Genomic DNA, 20,479 nt, shown 5'->3' with positions numbered 1-20,479 from the left:
TTGTTACCCCTGGAGTACATAAACTGTTATTAGTATTTAATTTCATTTTTAAAGTACACTTTATTCTTTTAAAATATGTTTTAAAATATTCAGTCGGTAAACTACCCTATAGTGGAACGATCTAGAATTAGCGGTTCAGATCTCTGATAATGAAAATAGAGGGCCTCACGGTATTTCCACTCGAAACGCTAGGAACAAACTTTAAATTAAAAAGTATTTTAAACCGTAGAATCGATTAAAGATGGTCCGGCAATGGTTTGATTGATTATTATGACGTGTGTTTTAATTGGCTGGACTTATTGACTAAAAGTAAGAAACCGCCACTTCTAAATCGGTGCACTATAATAGTGACAATCGAACTCTCAAGTTCTTCTTAGGTTAAATGTTAGAATATTATGGAAAATTGAATAATGTTAAAAATGTTCACGGTTTTTCTATTTGGGGCACATCATATCAAGTTGCTATGATCGAAAAAATTATCAATATATCAGAAATATGTAAATTTACATGACGTGTTCTCCCCTCTTCAGAATCGATTCTTAGAACAAATTGACGTAATTACTACGTCAATATTTAAAAAGGGGACGCCAATGGACTATTTAAGCTACTTTATTTGTTTGACATATAAATATAATAGATCTGAATTTCTATAATGATTGGTTTACTGATCAACCACTAACTGAATTTTGATTAGCTCCAAGTCAAACTAAAACACCAAAATTTCAATTTCGGCCTTTTTTTACTTTATCCTTTAAAACCAAGAAATCTTATGACGTCAAAAGAATATCATACCTCTGAAGCTCTGATATAAGTAGATTATAGCTCATTATAAGGTTACGGTTTCAATTTAAGAGTTTAATTTCTGACATATCTTGGTAAACCTGTCATGGAAACAATTTTACCAACTCACTCCAACCCCCGTTAGACATGCCCCAGAATAAGAATCATGGTAAAACTGCGGAGAGAAAGCGGGCTGAGATCCGTGAGTTGGAAATACAAATGACTAAGATGTTTTTATGTGGAACATGCCATATTGGATTCGACAACCAGCAGGTTAGTGGCCAGTTTTGAGCTAGGTTTCCTATCTAAACACAATAGCTATAGATTAAGTTTTATTAGAGGGTATATTATATTCGTAATAAAATCCCCGACGGTAATAAATTCTCTTAATTTCCCAGTTTTAGCATTATCATTTGGAAAAAAAGACAGAACTTCATAGATTTTGTCAAATAAATTAAGATAGGATAAAAAAATTGTTCCAAAACATTTCATTTGTTTAGGAGTACGAACTACACAACGAAACAGAAGAACACAATTATCATATCACAAGGAAAATTGGCACTTTGGTTCCTGGACTTGCCATTTGTGCGGTCAGTTTTATTCTCATCCAATTCCTCCGACCTTACATTCTTATAGTCTTTTCGGCCCCCCAATCTTCAGTGATCAAAGCTAAGATGTCTGTCAACTTTCCCATATTCAAAGTTAGATATCAAATATATATAATATTATAGTAATGGAGTTTTAATTTGCATAATTTCAGGCATGTACGTGTCTAGTTCAAACTCAATACGGATGGGACAGTCACGTGCTTACAGACAAACATCAGCGTGTAAAACAATCACTAAATGGGTGTGGTATTGAGGGGGAGTATGATGAACCTCTCGGTTGCATTAGCCCAGGTAATAGCGCACAATCTCACCGGTCTCTCAAGAGTGCGCAATGTGAGGTATAAGATCAGGAGTAACCTTTTTACAATTATCCCTTTACTGAGATAATACTAATTATATACTGTGACTACGTTAAACGTACTTATCTGATAGCATTTAGCATTGAACTTCAACAACCGTTCAATAATGAGTTGATATTTGAATATAATAAAAACCCTGTATTTGTCCCATAGCCTTGTATTTGTCCCATAATCTTGTATTTTTCCCATAACAGCACCCCTTCAGGACAAGTTGGCCTCCCCATTCCACCCTCTGAAATAAACATTCGGCTAGCAACTTCGTATGGCTATGGTCACGGAGGCAAGATGGGAGCTGGAATACCAATAATCGGACTTGACAGCATAACCCCCCTGGTAAAAGGAAAAGCTCCTACACATGTGAACCTCGTAGAGAAATTCACTTGCCGCACGTGCATGGATACTTTCACTTTCGAGCTCAGAGGCAATCATCTTGGTAGTAATGAACACTGGATCAATTATTTGGTTAGTGTTAAAATATGAAATAAACTTCCTTTTTTTGAAACCAGGCAAAGAACTATATTTGTTGCCGATTTTAATAGATTGCGACACTACTCATATTGACTAAGATCTTTTCTCAGAGAAATAATTACCCTGGTTGGTATAGCATGGTGTTGAAAATCCCTCCAGAGTTTGTCATCCAGACCAAGTTCAAACTCATATACTTTGCTCACAAGATTGAAGTAATAGAAAAAGAGACTGAGTCCCCGACTGCAAAAGCTCTTAGGGAAAGATTTTGCATTCAGGCCACCCAAAGAAAGGCTCACAAGTAAGATTCTCCTTCGCTTCTAAGACTGATACCCGGTCGACTCAACCAAATGATAGGAAACTTAATTGAGGGTTAAATGAGGAGGGGCACTATTAACTATTAACTATTATTAATTGCTGGGGTTAATCTGTTATCTAGCTTCCAGTTCCATATAATTATAATAATATTTGAATTTGATATTTAACATCAATAATTTCAGTATTGGAAGGGACCGTAACGATAGAGGTAACTACCCAAGACCGAATTATGGCGAAGTTTTTTTCGTTAAAGAAGGTGAAAAAGACATTCCTAAATACGTTCTGGGGTCAGGGATGATTGGTGTTAAAAGTGGCGATAACGGTAATGCATGGCAACAGCAACGCGACCAAGAACAGTTTCAGTTTGTCAGGATGAGAAACTCAGAGAATCAATCAATAGACTGTGAAGGAAAATCTGATTCAAAAGATAATTTTTCTCAGGCCAGCGTTTCCGAAACAACGGGTGAAAAGTCAGCAAAAAAAGCGGATCAAACTATTTCAAAGGAGAAACCTAAAACTAGCAACAAGACTGATGTAGATTCCAAAAAACGGCCGTGTGTCAATTTAATGCACTCATTGATTTCGGAAGGCCGTGATAGGAAAAATGGTGATCCTAGGCGGTGGACCAAGGGGTGGTTCCAGAGGTGATCCAAGAAGTGGTACCCGAGGTGGTCCCAGAGGTGATCCCAGAGGCGGTCCCAGAGGTGGTCTTAGTGGTGGACCAAGGGGTAGTTCCAGAGTTGATCCTAGAGGTGGTCCCAGAGGTGATCCTAGGGGTGGTCCAAGGGTTAGTTCCAGAGGTGATCCTAGAGGTGGTCCCAGAGGTGATCCTAAGGGTGGTCCAAGGGGTGGTCCAAGAGAAAGCCAATGGGGTGGTTTAGGAGGTTCTGGTAGGGGACTTCACCTTACCCATGATTCTCCCCTAGAAGGACCTCATTTTGCTGCATATCATTGGGAAACTGTATACCAAAGTGGCTATCAGGAAGAGAAATATTATGAAGAGGTATTCTACAATCCTGGAGAGGGACTCTATGCCGCAGAAAGTGGCTATGAAGGATATGAAGGATATGAGGGATATGAGGGACATGAAGAATATGAACCTGCCCATCATGCTCCCATCAAAACTGAAGTGCATGGTTACGGATATGATCATGGTACAATTGACCCCTACTACACTGAAGACTACGGATTCGGTCATGAAGAGGGCTATGACTACGGTTATGACTATGGTCACGAAGCGATTCATCATAATAAAAGACATAGACCTCATGAGGCACAGGTTTGATTAACTTTAATAACATTTTAAACTACCAAAAATCGATGTAGTAGCGAAGTTTCAACCTATACACGCCGCGCAGAGTAACTATTTGTTAAATTTCAGTGGAGCCACGAAGAGTACTATGAAGAGCAGCCTGATCATCAAGGATATAGAGGTCGTGGAAGAGGTCGAGGGGTTGGCTTTCCTCCGCCGAGAGGTCGAGGGAGTGGATCAGGACCTCCACACTTCAGAGGAACGCGACCTCCACCCTTCAGAGGAACGCGACCTCTTCCAGGACCACCTCCATTAAGAGGTTCCAGACGTCCTCCAACGCATAGGGTAAGATTAGAGCAATACAGGTACTTTCTGTAAGTGCCATAAACGTCTTGTTTAAAGGATGAGGGGACCTTAGAAAAAGTTTTTTTCTCGTGCAAATCCTTTTATTACATTAATCGTAAAAACCACTTTAGTGAAATCCGCAAAGTTGTATTTCATTCGCGCGCCGAGATATCCAGCCAAAACAATTTGAACCTGTGACGTCAATTATGTGAGTTGCTCTGATCCGCGCATATAGAAATACAGGTAAAATGAGCGTGCGGGCCGACTAAATTACTAATTAAGAATACATTAACAATTTACGATACTAATGAGCCTATAACCAATGGAGAGGAGACTTTTTATGACCGGTTGAAAAAAGAATTATTACCCTACGATAACCATGAGCCGAGATACACCTGAAATAAGATTGAAGTCACACAGAAAGGCATGTAAATTATGTATATTTATAGCTCCCGACGTAACACCTAGCAACTCCCTGTATTGTATCACAGTTGATATATCAACATCTCATATCAACACAACACGGTCCTAATAAAAATGGATCGGGTAGGTATGAAATGCATGTCTTCATTCCAGTTGGACAAGCACCAAGCTTTTAAGTTCTAACTCACTATGTGACACTACTTATAACGTAAGCAAGATTTGCAACTATTACACCAAACAATATTATACCAAGCATAGCAGACGAACACATCCACATTCGTTACGCTTTACACTCAAGTCACAGCAAACTAAAACGGTAAATTATAAATGAGTGTACAACTAAAGGCCGGTACACGCTCAGTGTCAAACCGCACGTGCGCACTCAGATAGGACTAGAGGCGCCAAGGGCCAGCTAGTAAAATGTCTTCTACTACATCATACATTCAATCGATTTTTAGATTGTGTCCATACGGGTATATGGCCCCCAGAATATAGGTGGCCCCCAAAATATAGGTCATGTTAGTGGATACAGTTCTAACCAAGATAAGCGATACTAATGGGATCTGTTACTGCTATGTTGGAGTAAAACATGTAACTAATGTTTCTGGATAAAAATTTTGGACCTACATGAGGTATTTTGGTATATTTGGTCATGACAGCGAAAGATTTAAACGATGTTGTCATTTTCTAGAGGGGTAAATATGGCGAAAAATTGTCATGACAAAAATCTGTCCAACACATGCCATTAAGACTACTGGTATGAGTATAAGTATTATTTTAAGCTATCTTTTCATCGAGACATCTGCAAACTGACAATTTGGAAAAAAGTTATGGCCACCACAATTTTACGGGCCCCCAGAATATAGGTCTATACGACCCCCAGAATATAGGTTGGTCAAAAACCCTGAACATGCCCAAAACCATGCTTTGGGATGCTCTACTTGTAGCTACTAGTCTCCTGAACCCACATATCAAGTTTTATCAAAATTGGATAAAAATTAGCCGAGTTATGGGATAAAAACAAAAACCATATGCCCATATTTGGGCATACGCACCAAATTTGATCGATTTTGGTCCATAAATTGGTCAAATATCAATATTTTTGAATGAAACCAACTTTATATGGAAGGTAAGCATATATTACACATTCTCTATGATTATCAGCTCAATATCTACCTAACTGTGGATTCTGTGTTCAAATAATCGCAAAAAATGAACAAAATCGCCCATATCTCAAACTGACTTCGCTCAAAACAATAGAACTCAATAGGGTTTCAATATTTTCACATGAAATTTTCAGAATCAACGTAGAATTGTCTCATGACCTTAAGTTTTGGGACAGAATTTTGAGTTAGGCCTTTAAAAAAATTTGGCGGCCAAAAATGTCTGATTTACAGCCCATATCCAAAAACCCGCATTCTCGCATTCTAAGAATGTAGGAAATTTTTAAAAGTAGGAAATCTTTGACAAAAAGTAGGAAATTCGAGAGCCAACTCTGAGAATTTTCGATAATATTTCAGTAGGAATTTAAGTGAAAGAGCAGACTAAAAGTTGCTGGACCGTTATTTAAATGTCCTCAGTCAGGGATCCACTGATCCAGTCTATCAAATTTCGTTTCACAGACCGAAGTTTGTTGCTATTAGCTACAAAATCTGTGCATCAAGTAACCACTAACCAGATGCTAATTATTGGGGCATTTTCACGTACACTACATAAATAGTTGTCATTATTAATTTATTAACATTTTACTATCTACTTATCTAGTCTATGAAACCGGATATGTCTACAGTGTCACCCGATATCTGTATTGGCAAGCAGTAGCATATACACATCATAATATTCTAAAAACCACCCATGGGGGGATGGGGGCGGCTATAGAAAACTTCTGCAAATCCCAATATAGACTACCATTCCAGTTTTGAGTTTTGATAATAGCATTATCAATCATGTAATGTTGTGAACGGTCATCAATGCAATTGTAATAACTTTATGTCAGGAGTTCAAAGAACATTATATAGTATTATGAGTTGATGTAATACGTCTAAACATGCATAATGCATAAGCATTCTTTGTTGCGTTTCCTATCTTATTTAAAAAGTAAATACTAATAGTCATTATTATATTTTTGGAAAATTTAAATTCCTTGTTTCTTGAATATTTGGTCTCATACTTGCTTCCTTCTCCAAATTCCCTTAACCCTGTATTAGTTTATAGCTTGAAAGCAGAAAGTGATGGTAGTAGATGAGAAAACATTTTTGCCAAAATTATAAACTCTTGATACTTCTATTCATGCTGTCTCCTATTTCGTGCTTTAGTTAAGCCAAGCGTTTAGGGATTCTAGAATCCAGACAATTTATCCCAATAAAAATTGAAATCAGAAAATAATATGCTAAAATCGTTCTCCATTGTCAGATTCGTTCCAGGAGGCCAAATCTAGTTTAAATTTCCAAAATTTTCGGGGGCTTCGCCCCCAAAAGTAACCTAGGATCATCTATTAAAAAGCATTCCGGGCCCTAAAAAAGTAAAATTGAGAATCTGGAATCCGCCATGAAAAATCTTTGAACCTCGCGAATACAAAGACTTTTTATGCGAGCGAAGCGAGCGGGCCACAGAAAACGAAAATATTGAGAATGTAGGAAATTAAAAATTTTTTGGATATGGGATTTACAGTCATTGAGGTGCACATTGTATTGATACAGATAAAAACAGCCCCCCTCAATCATATCTAGGGACACTCCTTCAATCTTATTTAAGTATTTAGTTAAGATCCCTACTAAATGAGTGCATGAAAGCTTTTTAACTAGTAAAATTAAAGATTTTACTCATTACGGGTATATGGCCCCCAGAATATAGGTTTTAAAAAAAAAATAGCGACCAAGATTCTGCATTTTCTCTGTCACCCTGAGCATTAAGGAATGTGGGGTAGTGATGAGAAACAGTTAAAGAACATATGCTGAAGAGATGGCATCATCAAAATGTATGAAGGTGGAGTATTTGAGGACGATTTTTGCATACCTATATTCTGGGGGCCGTAGTTTTTGATTTTTTGCTATTAAGTATACTCTAAACCATTTCAATTTAGTATCTGGAGCCATTGGCATCATCAATACAGTCTCAGCAACATATTCTGACTGCATATAACTGTCTGTGACAATTTTAGAACAACTTAGGAACAGATGTTTGGACCTATATTCTGGGGGCCCTGTTAAAAAATGGTATTTTTACAGGTGAAAAAAAAGTACACTTAAAAACCTAATAATTATTTTCAACTACCCAAGAAACATTTAAAGGGTTATTATGTACATATTTACAGCCCTAAACATGCTTAGAAGTAGTTTTAACACCTGTTTCTAAGTGCTCAAAAAACGACCTATATTCTGGGGGCCATATACCCGTATCGGGTTTCAAACAAGTCAAAACAAAATAGCAGTTTGTGGTTTAGCTAGCGAATGCTACTTATCTTAGCTATTTATAAATAGAAATACCTACTACAACTAGAACTAGAAAAAAGCCTTTCTGAGTTACATTTAATTATTAATGAGAATTATTCGTAACTTCAAACTTAGACTAATTCAGTGCAACCAAAGATACCGCTCTCGCAAACGCCAAAGGTAACACGACGTAATTAAAACAGAACAGAACAGAATGTTGACACGAGCGAAGGGTGTGCGCGCACGTTGGTCTTAACACATAAGTGACGTCACAGCCCAAAATTGCTATCAGCCAATAGGAGCGCGGCGTGATATTGCACGAATTATCGATTTCACAGTCCGGCGTATTTTTTGATTCTACACACTTTCACAGGACTTAAACGCGAATATTTGGAAGTAAATTCTAAGGTCCCCTCATCCTTCAAGGGTTATATTTTCATAGGTGGTAGACATGCAATATAACGGCTGTTTTTGTCAGACTAAGAATAGGTCAGACTCTTTATGATATAATCAATAACACATCTGTAAATCGTAATATCTTCTGACGCAACGAAACTCCTTCATTGTTTTTTGAAAAACACTGACGTTACCGACCCAACTTAAAGTTGTTTTTCTCTTCAGGGCGTTGCTCGAGGGCGAGGTCCAAGACATCCATACTGAGTAGCAGTGACACATTAATTGATGAATTGCTCCGACATTGGATAGACATAAAAACCCTCGCATTGTGCGATTGGAAGACTTGTAAACAAGCAGGTTGAGCGAAATTCACTTTTTATGTATTCTTATTCTTTGGAATATACAATCGTTTGAAACTGGGCTCTTAATTTTAATAGTTTACGAATTTTGCTTGTTAGAAGCATTCTTTTCGCATTCTGAATCGAGCCAATCTCCTTTATACTGACTTCCTGGCACCAACTTGTAATTTTATTCCATCAAATATTCCATTATGATCACAATCTCGTTAGAAGACATGAATCATTATGAATAAATAAATATGGAGCTAGAAAAATACTATGATATTGTGACGATAGTTTTAATTCTATTAGGTAGCGAAAGTAACTTTTATAGTAAGTGTTATTGTAATAGTTGATTGATAACATAGTGGATTTCACGCCTCTTGAAATTACTAAATCATTTCTTGTTTCATTTAATAAATCAGAACTCTTATAAATTCATTTTAAATTCGACTGGCATTCGCTCTAACCCTAACCCATTCGCTCATAAATAAATGCTCGTTTTGTCCAAGTAGCAATGCCTCATACAAAGAAGACCTTTACATCGGCCGAGCTGGAGAAGGAGCTAGAAGCACCTTATTTTTGTGGCAGCTGTAACGTTGGACTACATGATCTTGAGGTACGCTCCACTTTGTCACTATAATTCTGTTCTTGATGACGATGTAACGAACCGATTTCGTTGAAATTATTAAACTTAAACTCGCTAGATTCATTTAAACGGTGTTAAAATTTAATAGCGCACAACTCTGAACTCACAGTCTTAATTCAATCTTTAACGGTTATCATTTCTCCCCTGACTATAACTAGTTATCTCACCAACTGTTTCTTATCAGGAAGCAAGGAGCCACCACAAGGAAGATGAGGAGCACCTTTACCATGTAGAGAGGAGAGTGAAGGTGATGGTGCCTGGGCTGGCAATGTGCCCAGCCTGCTCACAACTCATACAGAACTCTCATAACTGGCAAGCTCACCATATTTCTATCAAACATCAGAAATGTTCCCACACTCTCAATTCTATCGGAGTAACAGGAGATTACGATAAACCTCTCGGCGCTATTAGTCCTGGTGAATAATATATTCTCTCCTTAAAATTATTTGTAATTTTCACTATTTGTTTCTCCGTCTCTCAATCAATGGGATCGTTGAAACCATGGTGATATGGACCTAGCACATCTATAGGGCCAAAGGGTGAAATTATTCGCTCAAAACACAGTTTTGACTAGTCATAGTGCTCTATTTGTAGGTGAGATATCTGGCCCTATTGAACACCATGAGATAGACTGTCACAAAGCCACCTCGACATACGGATACGGCAAACCCTTTAACACTACGGGGATCCCAATTGTTGGTCTGAATTTTATCGAGGCCAAGAACAACGACCCGAGCAAGGGTGCGAAATTCAAATGCGGAACCTGCGAGGCAGAGTTTGGTTTTCTGGATAGATTAGCTCATCTCACCAGTGTCAAGCATCGTCGCTTCTACTTAGTTGGTTTTTTGAAATTTGGAAGGGTATTTCCTTAATATTATGCTGCTGCAATTTAAACTTAGATTATTCTATTATTGCACTTTTTGAGGTCTTCGATTAACCCTTAACAGTCAATGAATGACGTATAATTTGTCTGTACGGATTTCTCGACTGATTCTCGTACTTAATTTTAAGATATTCTAAAATTTCCTTAGAAAAAGCATTACCGGGAATGGTTTGAGATTGCAACAGAAAGAACACCGAAATCACGTGAGAAAGACAAACTTTTGTTCTTGTGTCACAAGGTAGAACTGATAGAGGCAGACAAAGAGACGCCTCTAGCTAAACGATTGAGGGGCAGATTCTTTGGGCTGGAAAAACATTTGAGGTGAAATATCTTAGGTTAGATTAATTAATATACGAACGCGGATCTCTTGAATTTGCTTATATGATATATTATATATTATATATCATTAATCATATATTATATTATGTTATTTATGATTTTTTTTCCTGATTTCAAGCTTGCCGCACGGTCAAAATATGTAATAGTTTAAATTAGTAAATGTGATCTGTTTCAGTATATCCCACTCGAAGGCTAAAAACAAAGACACCAGAAGAGGACTACATGAACCAGGCAGGAAGCCTAGAAACAACTCCGACAGCTCTGAGAGGCCTCCCCCTCCTCGTGATTACAATACGGTCGGCAAGTTTCACGGCTTGCAACCCTTTCCTCCTTCTAAGAGATACAAGCCTGGACCACCTGACCACAGATGCGATCCTTACAGTGGCAGGAGTCATGAGGTTAGCAATTATTTATCATCTCTGGTCCTCGGTCTCAATGGCAAAGCATTGTTTACGTTTGGAAACATTATCTATACCGGGTACCTCAATATAATGGACCTTTTGTTTTCCCAATAACTTTAACAATTACCTTGATTTTAGTACACCTCGAGCTGTATTCCATGAAAGTACGACACAATACATGCATATATAAGGCCCTAGTGAGAAATGGCCACTGGGGCATATTTAGAGACGCTTAGCAGGTTATTTGAGAGGTTCCAGATACTGGGGATTGGGATCATGTGAACCTCTCTATACCGGGTTTATTCTATAACAGCTCGAAAGATCACATCATAGCTACGTAAACCAGGTCTCACCTAGAGTTAAACCACAGATGTCGACGGAGCAGCTAGATAAGCGAGAGGCGATGAAAGCTATTAATGTACTGGAGAGGTTCAGTCTGCGACGAGCAGAGCAAGAGATAATAGATAAAATGGATAAGATGAGGGATGCAATAATGAGGGGGGCTCGACTTTCTGACATTCAAGTAACAGCTCCACGTTGTTTGGCCTATTATAATACGGCTGAAACTAAAATTTTATAAGATGAAATCATTCGCGTTATGATGATGTCATCATATGTACTGAAATTAAATCGCAGTATTTTTAATAACCTGGTGAACATGAATTGACATGATTATCTTCTTTTCCTTAGGGATACGGGGCAATGATGTCGTCAATGACAAGGTCAGCACCAGGCCCGGACAGATCTCCTCTGAGAGGAGGTCTCCTCCAGATTCCTAGTGATCGTCCTTCACACAGTTTCCCGGCTAACGACCCTTATATTAGCTACAGTAGACCGGGCACGGCTGGTCCTGGGGCACCTAGGCCCACACTTCAGGAGGATGCTATGTATATGGAAGGCCATGTTGGTTCACACAGACAATAACTCTGCCTCTCAGACAAGACATGGGAGTATTCAGTGGGCTTGTCCGGCCCTGTGGGCCATTCAGTGGGCCTGGCCCGACACCGTGCAGAAAACCCTTAGGGTTAAGTATTTTTGTAGGTAAATATAATGTTACAGGCGCAACGGGGTAGCCAGGATCAAAGGCGATTTTTCCCATCTCTGCTTGGCATGCAAAAATCCTATACAAGCGATCTGTAATCCGAAAGTGACTACAAAGTTCACAGACTTTACGGACTATATCAGGAGGACTATATTAGGACCTCAGGACTTAGGAGGACTATATTAGGACCTCAGACTCTAGATTATCAACCGATTTTTATTTCTGTTTTTAATTTCTGTTCTATATCGGCTTTAATTCTTTACAGTAGGGTGAGCTGTTACTTGAAGCTCCTGACTGTATAATTTTTAGGAAGTTTTAGGATCATTCAAATCACACAAAATGGATATCTTTGATTTTGAACTGAACTGTACAAATTATAAAGTATGAAGGGATTGTCATGATGCCCTCTGGTATTTCTCTTGTTTTATATTTTTTCTTTCATCATTATGACGACTTGCCAGTATCTTGCAGGTGTATATATTTGTATTCTTTCGCAACATGTCTCTATTCTTATCGTTGAGAGGTTGAGCTTGATATATGGCTTACTTATGTTGCTTTCGTCATATTATTTTAATGATCACTACAACCCAAACTCAATGCTTGACATAAAAAACTTCATGACTGTTTCACGATAATGTGTCGCCATGAATTCACAATGAACCTTATATTTAGGATGAGCACTTTGTTTCAAGATGAGATTCTAAAGTTAGGATCGGGACGCAACGACTCCAGATCCTCCACTCCTTTCACTTATGACAGGTATATCAATAATTATCATTTAGCCATTAATATGCAGCCATTAATTAGAACAGTTAACTTGCAATGTTTCAAAAGGCTGCCCAAATTAGATTGATTAAACCTTTAGATTCGTAACCGGTAACAGATTGAAACAACGAGCAATCCGACTAAAAGTTTCATTGGTCAGTTTGAATTATATATCTTACCGCAATTTATGTTCGTATCGCACTATATTTTCAATCTTTCTGGGAGTACTCAAATTGCAACACCTCTTCGAAAGATAACTGGACTATCTTCAAAGAACAGATACCGTTATCCACCATTTCAGCGACTGTTCAGGAAGTGGGATGGATCCCGCTCCTACAAAACCTGACTCCGCTCCAACACGAGCCCAGGACTACGTGCCCTACTACGTACAGTTGAGTTCAACTATGCAGGCGGACAGTCTAGTTGAGTGGCAATACCCTCCTGACACGGGAGATTGGTATCTTCTACAGGAGCAAGTCAAAGATTACCTTCAAGCTAGAAACTTCCATCGTAGGTATGTACCTAGATTACCCGGGCTATCTATCCTCTAGTCCCAGTGCAATTGTTTTAGACTTGCCCCACCTAGAAGAGGCCGGTTGAAAGTGTCAGTCAATCGCTGTGAATTTTTTGTGACGTAAATTTTCTTTCAATTAGAAATAATTCTCTTCAAGAAAATGTAGGCTCCTCTTCGCCATAACATAGTAAGTAGATATAACGTATAATTAACTAAGTAATCAAGTAATTTAATTAACTAACACAGGTATCCAGACATACACAGACACCCAATAGGAGCAGAAGAGAGGAACCACCTGTTTGACATGGGAATACTAAACGAGGCTAACTCCGCCTTCTCCTTCATAGGCTTGTTGACAGAGGATGTGTTGGATGTAATGAAGGAGGACTACCCTGCAAAATACAAGATATTGTTATCTGTCCTGAGGAAAAGGGAGCTGGGGAGAAAAGTACAGTCAGTGATGAGAGATGCTGACGATGCTGATGAGGAAGACCAAACAGAGAAAGTAGATAATTGTCTGAGAGATATCTTGGTAGATGACGCACAGTCTTTCAACAAGCGACTCAAAGCTAATCGTGAAAGCAAATCGTCCTACACTTGTTCCAGCACGCAGATGTTATACGTGCCGCGCAACACCCAGCACATTGCGCCGCGCAGCTACACGCGCCGTGGCAGATACCCTGTGGCTGTGCTACCTGGACAGTACACGGACAGCGTACCAGAGTACACTTCAGAGAAGATGTACACTTTACCTCTCAACACCACTCTCGTGTGTAGCAAGGCACCGGTGGAGAAAGCACCTGAGACTGTTACTTCAGTGCCTAAAAACATAACCGTGAAATGTGGCCAGTGCAGCAACGACTTGGGCAAGTCTGAGAACGTTATCAAGTGTAACAAGTGCAGGTATTACTATCATACTAAGTGTATGAGCATCAGTAAGACTATGATGAAGACGGTTACTAGGTATGCGTGGGACTGCTCCAGTTGTAAAACTTGCTCTGTCTGCGACTCAGCTGATGGTGCGTTATTTTTATCTTTAAATTTATTTTTATTTTTATAAAGTTCAGCCAAATACTTTTGTACAATATGAGTAGCAATAAATTTCGCCAAAACTAATTATCATTTGATGATTGATCCCTGATATTTTAATCTTAATCTTATCCTCACTGTAACAATTGAATGCATTTGTCAGGAGAAGAAAGCCTGATGTTTTGTGACATTTGTGACAGAGGTTACCACACGTATTGTGTAAACATGAGCGCCTTGCCACGTGGGAGGTGGGAGTGTCGTCTGTGTGTGATGTGTGCATGCTGCAATACCAACACTCCTGGAGACGGCAACTGGCGGTTCCAGCACAATGATCACTTGAAGTTCTTACAGACGATGTGCTATCCTTGCTCTATGTAAGATTGTTTTATGTTATTTGGTTAGGTTAACTTTGCATTCTTGAACTTGGTCTTTAAACAGTAACTTAAAATGATCTTCAATTGTTTTAAATTAAGGTAAATGAAGTAGATAAATAAGTAATGTTTATAATTCTAATCTTTCTGCAGATATTTCGACAAAGGTTGGTTCTGTCCAGTATGCCTGAAGGTGTTTGACTATGATGCTGTTGACGATCCGATGGTTTGTTGTGATTTCTGTGATCGCTGGATTCACACAGGTATATCTCGTGAGCAATAACAAATGAATTATTGAATCGAGCTTACTTTTGAAGATTCTTAAATAATATACTGTGCATAATAATCTCCTAACTTTAATTGCCTCACACAACTCGAATTTGTTCTAAATCCCAACATCTCAAGTCTCAACCGATCACTCGAACAGCTGATTACCAAAATGTGCAGGTTGTGATAATATAGAAGATGTGCAGGTTGTGATAATATATAAAATGTACAGGTTGTGATAATATAGATGACACAGCTGATTACCAAAATGTGCAGGTTGTGATAATATAGAAAATGTACAGGTTGTGATAATATATAAAATGTACAGGTTGTGATAATATAGAAAATGTACAGGTTGTGATAATATAGAAAATGTACAGGTTGTGATAATATAGATGACGAGCACTACACGATGTTAGGAGAATCAGGGAGTCTGTACAAGTGTATACTCTGCAGAGGAGAGAAAGAGGAGGTGTACGATAAACATCACAAGAAGTACAAGGAGGGAAACAAGGAGAACCAACTCGTAGAAAAGTCTTGAGTGTAATTAACGATAATTTGTTAATTACATGTTAAAGTCTTGAGAGTAATTAACGATACTTTGTGGAACTAAGATTCAGTTGAAATGGCAATTCGGCTCGCTTTTTATAACCTGATATAATATCAGAGTTATGGTATAAAGCAGTTGCGTTTGTTGACTTTCAACATATTATCTGTTTATCTGTAATTATTTTTATCCTAAGTTTCTATAAATTATTTTATGTATTTTTTTCGTCATTATGTTCAATTTTTAATGATAATTATACGAATTATTTAAATTGCTGTTACTATTTCAATTCACGAGTATAACTGAATGTTAATAATCACACATTTTTAAAATAGAAGGTAAATGAAATCACACGCTTCAAAAATAACGGTTTTAAAATGTAAGTCTTATTAATTAGAATGACCTTGCGAACAAACATTACTAACTTACTAAGTTGAACTGTTTATTATGCGACTGTCTATTATAGCAGGGATTTGATTTGAAGGTTTATTAAGATATTATATCTTTTTTCAGCTTAGCAGTTGGACAAGTTACACGTCGTTTTAATTGGAAGGAATTATCTAAATGAATGGATTTCTCTGTGACGACAGCTTCATCAGAATCACTAATATTATTTGGTATAATAACAATATAGTAGTGTTGAAAGTACATGAGTATGTAATGCTTTCAACCAAACAATATAATATATATAATATATACAAATATATTACGGGTATATGACCCCCAGAATATAGGTCGTTTTTTGAGCACTTAGAAACAGGTGTTAAAACTACTTCTAAGCATGTTTAGGGCTGTAAATATGTACATAATAACCCTTTAAATGTTTCTTGGGTAGTTGAAAATAATTATTAGGTTTTTAAGTGTACTTTTTTTTTACCTGTAAAAATACCATTTTTTAACAGGGCCCCCAGAATATAGGTCCAAACATCTGTTCCTAAGTTGTTCTAAAATTGTCACAGACAGTTATATGCAGTCAGAATATGTTGCTGAGACTGTATTGATGATGCCAATGGCTCCAGATACTAAATTGAAATGGTTTAGAGTATACTTAATAGCAAAAAATCAAAAACTACGGCCCCCAGAATATAGGTATGCAAAAATCGTCCTCAAATACTCCACCTTCATACATTTTGATGATGCCATCTCTTCAGCATATGTTCTTTAACTGTTTCTCATCACTACCCCACATTCCTTAATGCTCAGGGTGACAGAGAAAATGCAGAATCTTGGTCGCTATTTTTTTTTTAAACCTATATTCTGGGGGCCATATACCCGTAATGAGTAAAATCTTTAATTTTACTAGTTAAAAAGCTTTCATGCACTAATTTAGTAGGGATCTTAACTAAATACTTAAATAAGATTGAAGGAGTGTCCCTAGATATGATTGAGGGGGGCTGTTTTTATCTGTATCAATACAATGTGCACCTCAATGACTGTAAATCAGACATTTTTGGCCGCCAAATTTTTTTAAAGGCATAACTCAAAATTCTGTCCCAAAACTTAAGGTCATGAGACAATTCTACGTTGATTCTGAAAATTTCATGTGAAAATATTGAAACCCTATTGAGTTCTATTGTTTTGAGCGAAGTCAGTTTGAGATATGGGCGATTTTGTTCATTTTTTGCGATTATTTGAACACAGAATCCACAGTTAGGTAGATATTGAGCTGATAATCATAGAGAATGTGTAATATATGCTTACCTTCCATATAAAGTTGGTTTCATTCAAAAATATTGATATTTGACCAATTTATGGACCAAAATCGATCAAATTTGGTGCGTATGCCCAAATATGGGCATATGGTTTTTGTTTTTATCCCATAACTCGGCCAATTTTTATCCAATTTTGAAAAAATTTAATAAGTGGGTTCAGGAGACTAGTAGCTACAAGTAGAGCATCCCAAAGCATGGTTTTGGGCATGTTCAGGGTTTTTAACCAACCTATATTCTGGGGGTCGTATAGACCTATATTCTGGGGGCCCGTAAAATTGTGGTGACCATAACTTTTTTCCAAATTGTCAGTTTGCAGATGTCTCGATGAAAAGATAGCTTAAAATAATACTTATACTCATACCAGTAGTCTTAATGGCATGTGTTGGACAGATTTTTGTCATGACAATTTTTCGCCATATTTACCCCTCTAGAAAATGACAACATCGTTTAAATCTTTCGCTGTCATGACCAAATATACCAAAATACCTCATGTAGGTCCAAAATTTTTATCCAGAAACATTAGTTACATGTTTTACTCCAACCTAGCAGTAACAGATCCCATTAGTATCGCTTATCTTGGTTAGAACTGTATCCACTAACATGACCTATATTTTGGGGGCCACCTATATTCTGGGGGCCATATACCCGTATACAAATATATTGTATAAACAATTAATTTTAGTGGTTCTGATGAAACTACCTAGTACCTAGTGCCGTTACAGAGAAATATATTAATCTTTTACATCATCTCCCTTAAAAACATAGGGTTACTTTTCCAAAAGTTAACCCGCAAGAAGAAATTATAAACGTTCATAAAGTTCATTCAAAAACACTACGATGTTCATGTACATATACTATGTACCTAAATGGGACGAAAAGTAAATTTTAGGTATGCAAACTATGAATTCAATGTTGTTGGTGCTGGTGAGCATTATGATATCCCTATCAAGGATGGCAGAGTTACCCGGAACGGAGGACAGTACTGTAATTTACAGGGATAAACCTGTTGTCGCTCAAAAGCTTCAGAAGTTCATTGATTCCGGTCTCAAAAACTTTCAGGTAATCAGGCAAATAAGGAACTGATGACGTAACGAAGATCACGTCGTCAAGTTTTATAAATAGATAAATAAATTCTAGTATTTATAAAAACATACCCAGTTAAAGAAGCTCAAATGTTTAAAATAAGAATCATCTTGATCTTTTTGTCGTGGCGGTCAATTGTAATGGTCAAGATATCACACCATTTAACGTTTAGATTGTGGCAGATTTCGATTACACTATGACAACATGGGACCCCAAAGGAACCTGTTTTAGTGTCATCAGGACTTACCCTGGCTTCGGCGAAGAGGTTTTTAAACATCATGCCCATTCTTTACTGCAGAATATGAACCTTAAATATGTGACTCAATTTAAATCGTTACCTACCCTTTCACCTTTCATGTCTTTTTAAATATTTCAATCTGTTTTATCAGCTAATTTTCAGTTTTTTGCAAAAGCAGACGCAATAAAAAAGAAACATCTTCCAATTCACCTCGACTTCTCACTGCCTGAAGAAGTGAGAAAAGAAAGTGACTACCAATGGTTCTCCAAAACAATTGGCTGTTTTGTGGAAACAAAGTTTCCTAAATCCCTAATCCCGGACATGCTGGAAGCATCACGTTGTCGGCTCCGTTCCGGAGTTGTTGAATTCCTTAAACTTGCTCACCAGCACAACATTCCTGTGCTTATCTTCTCCGGGGGGATCAAGGACGTTATCGACGCCATGTTGGAACGAGAAGGGTGCTACTTTAACAATATCTCGATAATATCAAACAAGCTGATATACGATGATAACGATATTATGGTTGGAGCAGTGAAGCCGTATATCACAGCGTCCAGTAAACTTGAGGTAGCCAGAGAGGACGAGTATTTTACCAGAGTTATTCGGGATCACGTGTTGTTGCTAGGTGACATGTTATCTGATCTCAAGATGGCATCGTGTGTCAAGTACACGGACATGTTATCTCTGGCCTTTTGTAATCATGATAACGATAAGGAACAGTACGGGGAGCATTTTGATGTGTTACTGATGGGTAACCCTGGTTTTGATAGAGTTAATGAACTGCTGAGACAAATATTTGGGGGTGGAGACACTGGAGAGGCTGTTAAATCAGAACTTTAAGATTTACGTTAATAATAGCTCAATAATAGCTTAATTTATAGTCATAGCCTGATTTAATTTAATGAAGGTACATTTTAGTATGATAATTAAATCCTAAACAAAAATTCTAAACAAATCCTTGTGATTGTATATAATGTGTCTGTGGTGTATCTTATTTTTTAATATCGCCCGTTTATTTAGTAATTTTGCGTATCTTGTAGATACAATAAGATACGTAAAGCAATGATTTTATATATGATTTGGCGTTATTTGCCTTACAGCGACCCGATAATTATACATAATATATCTTAAATCTTAAAGGAATTATTATAATATGAAGCTATTCAACAATTTAAATCGTAAAGTATTTATTTTATCCATATCACATTTAAATGTTCAAACGGTTAATAACTATCCTTGGTCGTAAATGCGAAAACTAACAACAATTTTGCTGTCAGAAATAATATTAAAAAATTGCTTTTTAATCTATAAATTATGTTCTTAAAACGTTTTAATTTTCATAAAACAAAGGTTGTTTTAAAAAAGGTAACATTTTACGGCGAATTTATTCAAAGATTTAAAAAATTCTAATTACTATTTAATAATAATTAATAATTATACTTTATATTCATGTTCTATACATTTTTATACGATATTTACATGAGTTACTATTTGTTAATTTGTAAAATGCAAATCACAGATTGAATAACTTAATTGTGATAAAGGGTACAATTTCCTTCTTTCAACGTGAATTTCCCTCTTATTAACCCTAAACTTTACTGAAGGCATGACAAGGCAGAAAGGTAAGCGATGGAAGCGCGGCGAGGCTTGCGTCAGCAACCCTCGTGTAAAGAAGCACCGCCTTGAAGCAGCGTCTGTAGTACGGTCCAAGCGCCAGAAAACTGCTGCAGAGCCTGAGGGTGCCGGCCTGGGTGTGGCGCTGAAGAATCTTGATGAGAATACTGACAACCTGATGAACGATGATGAAGTGACTCATATTTCAGGTTGGTACTTGGTAATGAAGTCGTTCGATTTTACACACGCCGCGCCATTTTGATTTGGTATATTCAAGTGATGACCATATTGTATTCTTTAGTGTGTCAAT

At 37.4% G+C, this 20,479-nt stretch overlaps 4 protein-coding genes across 5 annotated transcripts in view; all 4 read left to right on the top strand.

The window, feature by feature from the left end:
- LOC134811651 (RRP12-like protein) overlaps positions 1-20,479 on the top strand; it is a 46,362-nt gene that overhangs the window by 19,451 nt on the left and 6,432 nt on the right. The window contains exon 2 of the mRNA XM_063818668.1: positions 20,160-20,378. Within this exon, the coding sequence (XP_063674738.1) occupies positions 20,162-20,378 (217 nt within the window). The 5' untranslated portion in view covers positions 20,160-20,161. The remainder of the gene's footprint in view (positions 1-20,159; positions 20,379-20,479) is intronic.
- Positions 926-12,584, top strand: LOC134811655 (uncharacterized). 2 transcript variants are annotated; one of them, XM_063818677.1, is made up of 14 exons: positions 926-1,053; positions 1,281-1,370; positions 1,541-1,679; positions 1,953-2,209; positions 2,326-2,513; positions 2,713-3,809; positions 3,912-4,127; positions 8,603-9,334; positions 9,549-9,780; positions 9,959-10,200; positions 10,396-10,568; positions 10,762-10,984; positions 11,358-11,510; positions 11,678-12,584. In XM_063818677.1, exons 8-14 carry the CDS (start codon positions 9,233-9,235, stop codon positions 11,909-11,911), a joined length of 1,359 nt encoding a protein of 452 aa, XP_063674747.1. In that variant the 5' UTR covers positions 926-1,053; positions 1,281-1,370; positions 1,541-1,679; positions 1,953-2,209; positions 2,326-2,513; positions 2,713-3,809; positions 3,912-4,127; positions 8,603-9,232; the 3' UTR covers positions 11,912-12,584. The 2 variants fall into 2 exon arrangements, with proteins under 2 accessions (XP_063674747.1, XP_063674746.1); XM_063818676.1 differs by having other exon boundaries at positions 11,334-11,510; positions 11,678-12,524.
- LOC134811652 (PHD finger protein 10-like) lies at positions 12,701-16,164 on the top strand. The gene is made up of 6 exons (XM_063818669.1): positions 12,701-12,788; positions 13,096-13,308; positions 13,555-14,327; positions 14,501-14,711; positions 14,862-14,971; positions 15,356-16,164. The coding sequence occupies exons 1-6, from the start codon at positions 12,703-12,705 to the stop codon at positions 15,514-15,516; spliced, it is 1,554 nt and encodes a 517-aa protein (XP_063674739.1). The 5' UTR covers positions 12,701-12,702; the 3' UTR covers positions 15,517-16,164.
- Positions 18,186-19,395, top strand: LOC134826719 (cytosolic 5'-nucleotidase 3-like). Its single transcript, XM_063839208.1, has 3 exons — positions 18,186-18,293; positions 18,490-18,582; positions 18,718-19,395. The coding sequence occupies exons 1-3, from the start codon at positions 18,186-18,188 to the stop codon at positions 19,393-19,395; spliced, it is 879 nt and encodes a 292-aa protein (XP_063695278.1).

This window comes from Bolinopsis microptera, chromosome 2 (assembly GCF_026151205.1).
Source record: "Bolinopsis microptera isolate Bmic1 chromosome 2, MBARI_Bmic_1.0, whole genome shotgun sequence".
NCBI lineage: Eukaryota > Metazoa > Ctenophora > Tentaculata > Lobata > Bolinopsidae > Bolinopsis > Bolinopsis microptera.
The sequence above is the reverse complement of the archived record's forward strand: the minus strand, read 5'-3'. Positions and strand labels throughout refer to the sequence as shown.

Excerpts from the sequence above, each read along its gene's own strand:
- LOC134811655 (XM_063818676.1), top strand. The coding sequence starts at position 9,233 with ATGCCTCATACAAAGAAGACCTTTACATCGGCCGAGCTGGAGAAGGAG. Across the intron at positions 10,985-11,333 it reads ACAGTGGCAGGAGTCATGAG|GTCTCACCTAGAGTTAAACC; the intron begins GTTAGCAATTAT and ends TACGTAAACCAG. Across the intron at positions 11,511-11,677 it reads CTCGACTTTCTGACATTCAA|GGATACGGGGCAATGATGTC; the intron begins GTAACAGCTCCA and ends TCTTTTCCTTAG.
- LOC134811652 (XM_063818669.1), top strand. The coding sequence starts at position 12,703 with ATGAGCACTTTGTTTCAAGATGAGATTCTAAAGTTAGGATCGGGACGC. Across the intron at positions 12,789-13,095 it reads ACTCCTTTCACTTATGACAG|CGACTGTTCAGGAAGTGGGA; the intron begins GTATATCAATAA and ends CCACCATTTCAG. Across the intron at positions 14,328-14,500 it reads TGTCTGCGACTCAGCTGATG|GAGAAGAAAGCCTGATGTTT; the intron begins GTGCGTTATTTT and ends TGCATTTGTCAG.
- LOC134826719 (XM_063839208.1), top strand. The coding sequence starts at position 18,186 with ATGGCAGAGTTACCCGGAACGGAGGACAGTACTGTAATTTACAGGGAT. Across the intron at positions 18,294-18,489 it reads CCGGTCTCAAAAACTTTCAG|ATTGTGGCAGATTTCGATTA; the intron begins GTAATCAGGCAA and ends TTTAACGTTTAG. Across the intron at positions 18,583-18,717 it reads ACCCTGGCTTCGGCGAAGAG|TTTTTTGCAAAAGCAGACGC; the intron begins GTTTTTAAACAT and ends GCTAATTTTCAG.